The following is a 13722-nucleotide window of genomic DNA, read 5'->3' as shown; positions in this document are numbered from 1 at the left end:
ACTACTGTAACAGTCTCTTGTATGGTCTTCCGGATAAAGAAATCTTGAAACTCCAACGTGTTCAGAACTCGGCTGCTCGACTGGTTACCAAAACAAGGAGAGTGGATCACATCACGCCAATTCTCCATAAGCTTCACTGGTTGCCCGTGCGCAAGCGTTGTATTTTTAAGATTTTACTCATTACCTATAAAGTTTTAAATGGTTTAGCACCCAGTTACTTACCGGAACTTATTGATCAACCGGTAAGGCGTCTTCGTTCTAACGCTAATGATCGCCTGCGACTGCACAGACCAATGTTCAGGACTAAGAATTATGGGGGTCGGGCTTTTTCATCTTGTGCAACAGCGCTATGGAACAGTCTCCCTCTTGATGTGCGGAGAGCCCCATCAGTTGCCACTTTTAAAGTTAGGCTCAAAACGTTTTTATTTAATAATGAACTTTAGTATCTTGTCATTCTATGTATGTGATTAATTTATTTTATCTACCTTTATCAAATTTGCTTTTATTGATATTGTATTTCTTAAATTGTACATTGTAAGAGCATTGAGATTTTAATGTAATGCGCCAGAAATTAATTATTATTATTATTATTATTATTATTATTATTATTAATCGAAATCCGCTCTATTTAACAAGCGTTACACATAACACTTAAAACCTGCTAAACAAGTGGCGTCCTAAAAATATAATTTACAAAACATACTTGTCACTCTTGTAAATCACAAAAATATTTTCTCCACACATAGCCGATGCAGATGTTTATGGCTATTGGAAGGCACTTAAAAGGCCTTGATGGCATGACCACAGCTTCACATTTATGAATATTTCATCGAAAGTGTGCTGTGCCAATCAAGAGTAAGGCCCCATTCACACTAATACGTTTTCTTTTGAAAACGCATACATTTTGATACGTTCTCGCGCGGCTATCGTCTACGTTAAAACGCCCGAAAACGCCGATGAAAAGAGGAAACGCATCGTTTTGAAAACGCTTCGTTTCTAGTGTAGACAAGTGAAAACGGAGACTAGTGTGGACAAAAATATTTTGCTTCGTTTTCGCCAAGTCTAAAACGTACTCTTTTGAAAACGCATTAGCGTGGATGGGGCCAAAAACCACAAACATACGTGCATGGCAAAGACGTTTCCTGGGATCCATACAATCACGCGCTTCAACATCCTTTGGGTAAAAATGAGGAAAAGATAGGCATAGTCTTTCTTTTTGGCATGTTCTATTTCACTGGCTCTATAGTGATCACATCTTCTTCAGTTAGCCCGTCATTTTCAATCCCCAGATTCTCGTTGGCTCTAAGATTTACAAGGTCCGATAGGCACGTATCAAACCCCATGTTGTGTGTAAACTCGTTGCAAAATATGCCGGTCGCGTTGAAAAGTCTGAAGACTTTTTTCCACTGTTCAAGTTCTGGATACATTTGAATAACTCTTCCTGTTGTGAGGTGGTTATTTTTACTCCAGTGGGGTCGGGCTTTGTACTTCTCGAATAGCTTGTCCTCGATAGTGTTGTGGTATTCTTCAATACCAAAGGCGCCTGGTAAGAAAGGAATCTGCGGACAAACCAGTGAACGACTGATATTACTTTCTTCAATTCCGAAATACAGGCTACAGTCAGCTTAACCTTCATGTTGTTGTATTAATATTTTTTATCATTTCCTCTCGCGCAAGTGTCTGAGTAGCATCTAGAAATCCGTGGGCTCAAATTCAAGATGAATTCAACTAGTTGTTGAGAATGATGTATCATTGATTTTCGTAAAACCAGAACCAATCGTGACTTGCTAGCACGGGTTTTCCCGAGGTTTTTAGTGCTCAGAGTTATGATTGGTTCTTGCGCTGTTTACGTATTTTGTGATTGGCCAGAGTAATTCATTTGGTTTTGGTTTTAGGACACTCAAACGAAAATCGCACTGTAAACCGCTCTATGAAAAGAACAAACTAAGATTAATCATCAGGCCAGGCTTTCCGGTCTCCACCCCAAATCTTTTAAAGTTATTTCTAAGAACCGAAATACTTACGTTAGTGGTGCCTACTATTTAATACCGAAGTAATTTTGTGCAGTTAATGACTATGCAGGAAAAGGAGATCTTAGCAAGGGCTATTGAAATCCAAAAAGAAAATTGAGGTAGCCCCCCATTTTTTCGAGATAAATAAGCAACAATTATTCTAAAAAGCAGTGAAATACAAAGCAATGTATGGCGTTGATTTCCAAATTGAAGCTTTATCATATTTGCATGGTTACCCCTAATTTTCTTTTTGGATACCAAAAGCAAAAAGAGATACTCGGCTTTCCTATGGGTGGTTCCTACTAATACAGGGATATTTTTGCGCGGTTTAAAACTATACGGAGAAAGCGGAACTTAGCAAGCGCTTTTGGTATCCAAACCAAAAATTAGGGGAAGCCATGCAGATATGATAAAGCTTCAATTTGAAAATCAACGCCATACACTGCTTTGTATTTTACTGCTTTTTCAGAATAATTGTTGCTTAATTATCCCTTAAAAATGAGTGGTTACCCCCAATTTTCTTCTGGATTTCCATAGCCCTTGCTTAGATCTGTTTTTTCCGCATAGTCCTAAACCGTGCAAAAACACTTCGGTATAAGTAGGCACCGTCCTTAATTGTAATTTTTAATTGTCATTGTTGTTATCAATGTACAGGAATGTAGTGTACCCACCTCAATGTAACACGAATAATCGTTTATTCTTCCTTCCGCTGGGCACTTTTGATTGGCAGGACTCAGGTACAAATCGTCCGTCTTTACAAATCGCACGTAGATTGGTAACAACGAATACTGCATGAACTTCTTGGCATAATGGTTTGCTATTTCTATAACCTCTCCCAGCGCTTCGTCAAGATGAACCAACGGTAGGCAAAACTCGGCTGTGCGAACGCTGTATCAGAGCAGAAAAGAATAAATTTCAATTTAAAATCATTTCCAACAAATATACAAAGACAATTTACAAAACCCGTGTGTAGCATTAACTAATCTTGGCGGGATTTAGTAATAGACAAAAATTAAGACTACAATATTGCTACAATATCGGCACTACAATGTAAGACTGTGACCTGCAGTTGTAAACGAAACACATAGCTATAACGTACAATAATTAGTAATAAACAAAAATTAAGTATTAAAGCTAAAATACTACAATATTGCTACAATATCACTACAATATAAGACTAAGACATGCAATTTTAAACGAAACACGTAGCGAAACACATAGCTATAGGGTACAGTAATTATTGGCGTTAAATCTCAATATCAAAGAATGGGCGTCAACATAATAGTCCTCAATCCCAAGTACGGTTAAAAGTAAGTTATGAAGTTTTCTTTTAAAAGCTCTTTTCGTTAGCTTACGGCAGTTGGGGTATAGACAGTTCCACAATCTCGCACCAAACGCAGAGAAAGGTTTAAGTGTTACACCCAATCTAGATTCCCCAATCATGATTCCCAGAATCATGTTATCTATGATCACAGAGTGCCTGGTTATGTTTACAACCTGCCACAGTCTCGTACGCAGAGTCCTTAGGCTCTTTGGCCAGCGAATGTTTGGTTTTGTCGACAGCATTGATAAAGTAATTTAGCCACCATAAAGAGATTCATGCGCTGACGTTTCGAGCGTTAGCCCTTGGTTAGAGGGAAACTAATTTTCTTTGTCAAATTGGGTCAAATCGACCCAATTAAGGACGGTGCCTACTAGTAAAGAAGGATTTTTGCTTGGTTTATGACTATGGGGGGAAAGCAGTTCTTAGCAAGGGATATTGAAATCCAAAAAGAAAACTCGGGGTAACCACGCATTTTTAAAGATAATTAAGCAACAATTATTCTAAAAAATAGTAAAATACAAGAAATGTATGGCGTTTTTCTTTTCCCCAAATTGTAGCTTTATTATCTCTGAAAAATGCATTGTTACCCCAAATTTTCCTTTTGGATACCAAGGGCACTTGCTTAATTATGTTTTCTCCGCATAGTTTTAAACTGCACAAAAAAAATCCCTGTATTAGTAGGCACCACCCATAGGAAACTCGAGTATCTCGAGATGCGCAGAACGTATGCGCAGGAACAGAAGTAGGCAGGGTCCTAAATTGGTAAGTGTAATCTAGCCTTAAATTAGCTCTGATTCGTCTGAAAATGAATTGTTCAAATAACATTAATGTTACTTACTGTATGTTGCCTTTGGTAAACTGCAACACATTGTACCATTTCTGCACAAAAGGATGATCGTGAGAGAACTGGGAAACGCCAAAGTTTGTTATATCGGGCACTCTGTTGGGGCAGCATGATGCGCATGTCTGGAGGCAGGACGCTGTACAGTCTGTTTGCATACAACTGACTTCTGCGCATCCTCTTCCGCCTTTACAACACCACCATGAACAGCAGGCGCAACAAGTCGCACTGCGAGTTGTTTTCTTTCCTTTTAAAACCGCTGCATACAGATATCTGTCGGAAAATAGGGTAGCTTGACAAAGTTCAACATGCAAAAATTTTACTGGTTAAATTAATAGCTGGAGGAATCAGGGAATTGCTCTTTAAAAAGGTTTATTTGAATGTTGATACAGAGCCAAATGCCAGGTCCACAGCGCAATAGTTACGTTTTTGAGTCTAGTACGAAGGGTTTTAGTGCAATTAATTTGTGTTGTTGTTAACTTTTAAGGTATCTACCGTCTCTTACCGCCGCAAACGTTGTTTGTTAATCTCTAAGATGAGTGCCTTCTCAAATGTGGTTTCAATGAATTTAAATTTCTTTGAAATTTAGCAACAACAAAACAAAGAAAAAAAAATAGGACGAAAGAGAAATAATAAAATAACCAAGCAACAAGTTTAGAGTACTTGGGAATTTTATGGATATCGTGGTACAATCAAATAAGGTTTGATGTTTTGGCTAAAGAACATTCAAAAGATCACTCTACCTTCTAGTAGGCTTTTACACATTATGCTAGCATTTTTTCGAGCATTTAAGTGAGGCAAAAGCATTAAGCATTATTCGAGCATTTTAGTGGCATTTTAACAGAAAATTGATTCTTTTTTCATAGCAAATGAAAATAAAAATAATTTTTTAAGAGAAAATGAAGACTGGTACTTAAAATTCAAAAACATTTCAAATGCCACCATAATACAGCCGAATGGAGACTGAGAAGAACTCAGGGCCCGGTTGTTCGAAAGCCGATTAACGCTAATCCATGATTAAAAGTTAACCGAGGATGGTATCTCGCTCGTTAAAAATGTTTTTAAAGGCTGATTTTTGGCTAAAGGCAAAGAAAATTCTAAGTCAAAACTGAATGGGAAAAATCTTTTGGAAAAAAAGCTTATTGATTAGTACTGAACTCGAATCAAATTTCACGTTAACCCAGAATTAGCTAAACCGGGCTTTGAACAACTGGGCCCAGGGTTTTAGAGTCAAAGCCTCAAAGGCGGCCATGTTTGCTTTCGCTGTGACCCTGTGAAGCCTTAGTTTGATAGTGTCAGCTTTAACACCCTGTTAAAACCTCTGTATAATGAGGGATAAGGGATCACTGATGCGGATAATGAGCATTATCCGAGCATTTTAGTAAACATTTTGAGGTAGACCGAGCATTTAAGTGGGAAAAATGGAGCATTAAGGTGGAGCATTTTAGTGGGGAAACAAAAGCATAATGTACAAAAGCCTACCTTCTAGGCTGAGGATAAGGATTCACAAAGAAGGAGAAAAATTCCCCCTTCTCACGGTCTGTAAATATGGCTTCAAATCTCTGTTGAACGCGGAACGTCTTCTTCCCAGGCCATGGAAGTTGCACAACGGTCCGTTCCTCCTCAATGTTGTATACAGGGACGCAGCGGTAGGTTATGGAGTAAATAATACCCAAGGCACCCAGCCCAACAGCCACCGCGCGGAACACTTCTGTGCTCTTCACCTCGACAGGGTTCCCTCTGAATTGCGCTCTCTTTATTTTCTGTTGACATTGGTCAAAAGTTTCTTCTCCTCGACTCAGTTTGACTTGGACACCGCTGGAGATGATCAAGTGAAATCCAACAACTAGAGTGGACTGAGTGAAATAGAACTTGTTTTTAGTTCTATGCACTTAGAGCGGTTTTCAATTGAGTGTTGAAAGTAATTTCGCGTTTGATTTGGTTTTGCTTTAATAGACTCTGTCATTGGTTGGCAAAGTTCGCGCCATTTTGTCAGCCAATGGGAAGCAAAACCAAAACCAATCATGTTTTGGCCGCACACGTTTTCCCGCGCTTGTGATTGCTTCGAATTCTGATTGGCTCATTGTGTTGTTGCGATTGGCCAGAGTAATTAATTTGGTTTTGGTTTTACGACACTCATTTGGAAACCGCTCTCAAACGAAGACTTACTTTTGATGATGCATAAGTGACAATGTTGTATTTGCCTCTCCTCAAAAACCAACATTTCCAAATTCCAATTCGATCTGGATTATTGTCAAGCACTTTACCATGAGCCTCTGGCTTGGGAGATTGTTTACATTAAATAAATTACTTTACTTTACTTTATTTTGTTGTTGCCGTAATTGTAGCCTCCCACGCAAACGTTCCAAGGGGTTCGTCACGCGTTCTGCCCCACGTTCGTGGGACAGGAACGCGTGACGAACCCCTAATAACGTCTGCGTGGGAGGCTACCGTAATTGTTGCTTAATGTCCTTTAATATCGACCTATTCTCTCTTCTCTTTATTTCACTTTCTCCAATCCCTTAAGCCCGCTTCAAACGTAGCGCTTTCGTCGTGTCGAACTCAAATGGGTTGAGTTTGACTTAAGTGCGACTATGGCTCGACTAATCTCGTACCCAGATACATTTCGACATTCCCGAACCGACGACTGAGATCGGGGTACGAGATTATGGCTCGACAGCTGATTCAAACATCGCGCCAAATTCAAACTTATGCCGTCGCGCTTGAGACCACAATTCTCATCGTTCTAACAACTGTATAAACTCGACGTCATAATTCATTATCACGATTGCATGCATTCAGTTCGGGACAAGTTTAGCGCGACGTTTGAATCGATGTCGCGCCACAGTTATTAGTGCGACGTTGGCTCGACAAGCTCGTCGAACTCAATTACGTGGCTCGACAGTTGATTCAAAGGTCGCGCTACAGTCGCGCTTACGTCGAACTCAATTCCATAAATTGAGTTCGACACGACGTTTGAACCGGGCTTATTTTATTTGTCTCTGCTCAAGCGCGAAAGAGGCTTCTTCCGAAGGAGAGAGTCACTGCTAACAAAGAAGGAATCACACTTACCATAGTTCCAGAAAAACACCCCGATCCATGTGTGGATGTACAGGCGACCCCTGCCACGGTCTGACCAGCATAATTTCCCATCATTGGGAGAGCAAGGCCATATTTGTTGTCCAGCGTCTCAACAAAGCGGTGTACTTGCATTCCTCCCTCTACTTCAATGTCCACGAACTCTTTCTGCAAATTTTCATTTCGGTTCATTGGCTTTGGGGTTAATATCCGATTTAAATTTTTCATGTCAATCAAAATGTCACGTGTACTGGTCAGACGCGACCACGAGGACCCAGTCCCCACTGCCCGAACGCGGTAACCATAGTTGCTGGCGAAGCGACAGATAGCTGCGAGTTGTCCCGGTGAATCAAGACCTAGGAGAAAAATATTAATTAGAAGTTTTTTTTAAACCTTTTTGAGTACACTTTTTTGCCTGTAATTGGTATATTTTATTGACATTACTTTAGTATTAATGAAGAGAACAAGACTTTTTGAAAGACATGTTTCGGCAACTCCTGTGCCATCGCCAGTTTACGGATGGAATTACATTGACAAACATTATGTAGCGGAAAATTAGAATAACAATGGTATGATACAACAACTAATTACAAAGAAAGATTAAGATTTACATGAAACAATTGTTGATTTAGGGAGGGTTTCTCCCAGTGAATATGCACTGCCTCCTTGATTCAAATTTAAAAGTCTTGTTCTCCTCATTAAGATTGTACTTTAGTATTATAATCCTATATTTTTTAAGTTGTAACACGACCCAACCAGCTGATTACTTTGAAACCCGTGTATGAATAAAATCTATGGTATGGTAAGGTATCCATCTTGTATTTTCTGGTAGTCTCTCTTTTTCAAGCATAGTACGTTTTATATTAATAGTATTTTCTTACCTGATCTCAGTGCATTTGCTATTTCAGGGTCATCCGTTATGTCTATCAGTGTTTGAGGAAACTTGCGAATCACTCCTCTCTCGGGTTTGAAGATGTCAATCAAGGGTTGCACGCTCTCTAGCCCATCATAGTTGTACCACACTCGGCGATTAGTGTACGAACATGTCCGAATGCACGGGAAGTAGCACTGATTGTATTGGCGAGTAGTGTAACAACAGTCTATAGAATTTCCCATCACGGAAGTGTGCCGGGATTGATTCCTTTTGATGCCTTAAACAAGGATAAATTTGAAACTATTTAGTCAAGTAGAGTGTGAGTGATGGCCGCCGATGGTTGACGTCCAACACTTAAGGAGGCTCGAGGCAGTTTTTTTGGACTTAGGGTGGAAGTTTTGAAATTACAATCTCGCATACAAGATAAACTTCGATCTCCTTCATACTACATACTGTTAAAAGGTCATTGCTCATAGCAAAACATTCTAAATGTGTATTAAGCTTCATGGGTGTCTCCGATTTTAAGATATTTATGTTTGAAAACAGTTAAAATAAAGCGCAGATTAATGAAAAAGTTCCTACTTTGCATAAATCGAGATATCTTTAAAATACCCCGGCAGATTTTTCTGTTAAATTACAAGCGGTTAGAGAAAAAATTCTATTCCATATTCACGCAAGTTTTAGGCTCAAGAACCGAAACCGGTATTAGCTAAGAAGGTTGAATCTTGGTCAAGATTTAGTCATTATTCGCTTTCTCCGAACAAGAGTTTTATTTTGTTTGTCCAGGTCTATTCCACTGCTATTCACGTGCTGTGAATATTTATGATTACGTGAAGTCGTGCAAAAGGTAAATATCTTGGCATTCTAATTGAACAAAACTCGTATAGATCTTATCGCCGTTAAAATTAACAGAGCTATAGGGATAACCTAAAATGATGTCCCAGTTTTGTTACCAATATACTACCCAGTGTATTAAAACTGTTGATGAGCATCTCTCTGATCACAAATGGACAGGGTTGGAATAATTAAAGTACATATCATGAATTAATTTACAATCTTATTGAATAAAAAAACCCAACTAATTTACAATTTCGTATCCTGAGCTAAGAAAAATAACAAAAAATGTAAATAAATAAATAATAATTAAACAAATTACTGACATTTTGTGTAATAATATTAATAAGGTGTCACGCATGCATTCTGCTGCTTCTTTCACGCTTGACACTGTACTTGAAACTACCTGGGATAGTAGACGTGAAAACTGCAAAGGACCGCGAACGATAATGCTGTCAGTTGACGTAGGATCTACAAGAGACCTAATCAGCCAAAAATAAACTGTAACACAAACTGCAAGGCTGATACTACGTGAAAGAGTTGACTTTGCGAGACAACAACCCGACCGAAACCGACAAAACAGGGCTGCAACCGTGGACAGCTGTTTCGTTCTTATTGGAACTCGTCAGCACGGTGTAGCAGTTCTATATGAAACCAGCGACAGAGCCAGCTCAAATAAAATGCAACAAAACCCATGTCCTATCAAGTTTCGTACTTTGAACCTGCCCGCCCCCCGAACCACGCGTTGCCACATCACGTGCCTCAGGGAGAAAGCAGACAAAGCATCGAATTCCTGTCTCGCAAAGTCAACTGAATGTAGATGGACAAAACCATCTTAACATGTTAAGATGGTTTTGTCCATCTACATTCAGTTGACTTTGCGAGACAGGAATTCGATGCTTTGTCTGCTTTCTCCCTGAGGCACGTGATGTGGCAACGCGTGGTTCGGGGGGCGGGCAGGTTCAAAGTACGAAACTTGATAGGACATGGGTTTTGTTGCATTTTATTTGAGCTGGCTCTGTCGCTGGTTTCATATAGAACTGCTACACCGTGCTGACGAGTTCCAATAAGAACGAAACAGCTGTCCACGGTTGCAGCCCTGTTTTGTCGGTTTCGGTCGGGTTGTTGTCTCGCAAAGTCAACTCTTTCACGTAGTATCAGCCTTGCAGTTTGTGTTACCTGGGGATGGCTGTTTCTTGTGTCGAGGGAATGGATTGCAACTTGAAAAAAGTTCGACTAACTTTCTTCAAGTTCTTACATTTTACAAGTTCTTACATTTTATTTTGTAACTAACTAAGTGGAGGTATTATATTGCTGCACCATTTAACCACAAAAGGTCAAAGCTCCTTTATTTACTAGTAAGATGCGGGAAAATTGTGGTGAGTGGCGTGACAGCGTGACACTTTCTATGTTTTCACTTTAATTAGTTTCAGGAATAGGAAATGAAATCGCTAGGTTTATTTGATTACTAAGTTTAGGGATCAATGACTCGGGACACTTCCCAAATATTGACAGTGATTAGAGATCTTACTGTGAAGCAAAGCGACAGCAGAACTTGACCTCTGTCCGAAGAAGAGTGGATCGTGTTTGTTTTATTTGGAGTAAAGTCGTTTTAAACCATAATATCGTGAAGTACGGCCGTCAGGGCATTCGTTACAAAGACACCTACATACTCGACAAAAAAAAAAAGAAAATTACCAGTCTTTGGCTTACCCTTGTCTCTTCTCTGGCTTAAGCTCAAGGAGACATGCGCAAACTCTAATTAACTTAAAAAAGTTTTTCGTAATTCAGGAACGAATTTTACGTTTTAAAACTGGAACTTCCACTTCTAAATCCGGTGTACTTCAACCTTTTCTACTCAGAGGTACAACTACGTGCTAATTGCACCCGGGCGCAAGAATTCCTACGTAACACTGAATTCAAATTCGAACCGCAACGCACGGACACCTTTGAATCGAGTTTCTCAGTAAAGAACTCTTATAGACAGACAGACAGTAAAACAGTGAGTGCTTTTTAATAGCTTCGAGGCCTTGAAAACATCTGAAAATTATCATAACCAACATGTTCATGCCAGTGGTCGTTTGAGCTTGAAGAATTACACGACGTAAGAGAATAGAAAATGCGAAAATCCATTGAAGACAAAGACTGGTTATCAATATACCTAGCAATGCAAATAATTCGTAGCTCAAAAAATTTTTCTGTTGTCATCGCATCCAAACCGTGGGACGAATGTATAAGAAGCCAAAATTAGAAAATTGTTTATTATAAAGGCCGGGAAAATTTTTTAGTAGCAGTCATGAAGATACAAATTGATATTGATAGTTGCACGCAAGTTCTTTCACCATACGCAGTGATGAGATCGTAGAGTTTTAAAAAAACTTCTCTGAACTATGAAAGGAAAAAAAAATGCAGGGTTAACAGATCACCTAAAGATTTTGGTCAGTTTGGTAATCTGAGAAGAGTTGCATTTAATGCTTGCTTCGAGCTGCTAGCTTAGAGGTTACAAGACTAAATGCTAATTGTGTTATGAATTCCTAAGTAACCAATTTTAAAATACGAGGCTGTTCAAGTGTGAAAACAAGCGAGAAGCCGAGTGCTCTGTAAAAACCGCACGACCTTGAAAAAACAGCAAAATGTAACATGCAGCTTGAAGATACAAGATCTCTCAAACCTTTTGAATTAAAAATGTAGAAATAAGGTGACATGACAACGACGAAGAACAAATATTGTTTAAATGTCAAAGAACTTGTACCTAATCAGAGTTAGCTCTTGTGACCGCTCGCAAACAAAAGGATTCAAGTATATAGAAAATTAGCTCATTATAAACGAAAACTACATTGGACTACTTATGGAGAGGAAATGGAATGGATAGATGTAAACTTGATCATTATTCAAATCGCTTCTTGTGAATTGCAGAATTATCTCCTGATTGAAATTACACATTTTCGGAACGTGCTACTGTAAAATATTGCTTAATAGAGACAACATCTATAAGTTTATTAATTTTAATTAAACCTACAATAGTTAGACTTACCCGAGTAATCGCAACTTTTAGAGAAGCTTGAAGTCAGAGCATCATCAACGAGTGATACTTATTCGTATGTTTTTTCAACCTAAGTGGTGGAATTAAGAGATAGTTGCCTATTGTCTGGGATAAGAAACGTACGTCACAGTGAAAACACTCCAAGCGTAAACATTACGTGCAATTCAAAACACAGATGCTTGACAACATACATGTTCGTGCAGAGATAATGTTAACAAAAAACAAAAACATGCTGTTACATACTGGCGTCCACCTAAAATTTTAAGTACTGTTTCTTGCAATGATATCAGGGGCACCCAACGGATCGTTTCGGTAAATTATCTGTTCGCAAGGCCCTTAATCCCCTACAATTTTCTTTTTTGGAATTTTCACTTTGACCTTTCGTGATATGAAAAACTTTAGGTCTAGTGTTTTCGGATTGATAAAAACTGATATCGTTTCGAGGGCCGAAAAAAGGTCAGCTAAGATTTTCGGAAAGAAAATAAGGCCTAAGGTTTTCGGGAAATAAACAAAGATGCCCTAGTAATTTCGAAATGACTCAAGTTGCCCTAGAATGACCGAACAGATAAAAATATTATAGCGCGGCCTGAAATGAACCTACAGAACTTTAAAGGCACTCCAGATAGCCTAAAATAGCGTTTCAAAGGATCTGAGAGAAAACTGTCGTTGGGTGCCCCTGATGATATGGTTTTAAACTATAACCATCTTATGAGCAGTATTGTAAGGGTGCGTTCGATTGACTATATTCCGGAATAGGGGAATACACAAAATGATGACATGAAACCGCTCATAAAAGGTTTTTGGAGTTACTGAAGTACCATGTCGCTCTTAAATTATCATGTGTCAGCGAAAGTTTGGAGAAATGTCTTTCCAGATTTACTTAAAAAGAGAAACCTCACAGCTATTCTGATTATTCTTATTCCGGAATACGGTCATCAAACGCGACCTAAATGACCTACAGAATATTCTAAATACCTGCTGCAATATTGGATCAATACCTAGTGGAGTATTTTAATCAGTTCATGTTCTAAGCGTTTCCAATCAGTTCGTTTAATTTTGGTAAATGAAGATTTCTGAAACAACGCTATGTCTGATTGAAATTTACATCGCTAGCATCTTCGACATTTTTTTACCCAAGAAGAGAAATAGCTAAGAAGAAAAGACAGAAGCCACTCAAACACTCTTCCAAAAATGGTATTAATACGCAAATCTTGGTCATGACTTTTGGTGACTGAAGTGAACAAAAGCCTAAAATCAATGACAAACAGCATTGTGGCTGAATGTTATAGCTTGGCCAGTTAAATGATTATATATAAAGAAACCACATCCCTGTTCAAGGTTGGTTTGGTTTGGAATCAGACAAATACTGACTTACAAACTATCCGCAGTTCAGCAACTGAAGCATTCTAGCCTCCATTTCCCAACTGACAAATCAAAACAAACACTACTATTGAACTGGTACCTGCATGTTAATGTGAAACACTGAATTGTGTCCGCGAGTCCTCGGTATAAATTACTGCAACTTTCACAGCACGAACGATATGTAACTGAAACAATATAATTCGCGCAGGCCTTAATACACACTGATATTTAACGCAATTTAAAGGAGCTCGAGATATAAAACCACTGAGGAAAAAGAAGTCTATGTCGTTGTTAGTTCAGGAGAGCAGTCTCTCTCTCTAGTTAGCTAGTTAGTTAGTTAGTTAGTTAGTTTGT

General features: G+C 38.8%; 1 protein-coding gene across 1 annotated transcript; it reads right to left on the bottom strand.

The window, feature by feature from the left end:
* Positions 1-1001: 1001 nt before the first annotated feature.
* On the bottom strand, positions 1002-12076 carry LOC146480129 (uncharacterized). The gene is made up of 7 exons (XM_085109986.1): positions 11998-12076; positions 8137-8406; positions 7250-7611; positions 5660-6033; positions 4175-4450; positions 2684-2900; positions 1002-1559 (listed from the first exon to the last, which is right to left on the bottom strand). Exons 2-7 carry the CDS (start codon positions 8369-8371, stop codon positions 1227-1229), a joined length of 1797 nt encoding a protein of 598 aa, XP_084966112.1. The 5' UTR covers positions 8372-8406; positions 11998-12076; the 3' UTR covers positions 1002-1226.
* Between the last annotated feature and the right edge of the window lie 1646 nt (positions 12077-13722).

This window comes from Pavona decussata, unplaced genomic scaffold (assembly GCF_977016875.1).
Source record: "Pavona decussata unplaced genomic scaffold, jaPavDecu1.1 SCAFFOLD_55, whole genome shotgun sequence".
Taxonomy (NCBI): Eukaryota; Metazoa; Cnidaria; class Anthozoa; order Scleractinia; family Agariciidae; genus Pavona; species Pavona decussata.
This window is presented reverse-complemented; position numbering and strand designations above follow the sequence as displayed.

Excerpts from the sequence above, each read along its gene's own strand:
- LOC146480129 (XM_085109986.1), bottom strand. The coding sequence starts at position 8,371 with ATGGGAAATTCTATAGACTGTTGTTACACTACTCGCCAATACAATCAG. Across the intron at positions 4,451-5,659 it reads CCTTATCCTCAGCCTAGAAG|ATATCTGTATGCAGCGGTTT; the intron begins GTAGGCTTTTGT and ends ATTTTCCGACAG. Across the intron at positions 2,901-4,174 it reads TTTACCAAAGGCAACATACA|CGTTCGCACAGCCGAGTTTT; the intron begins GTAAGTAACATT and ends GCTCTGATACAG.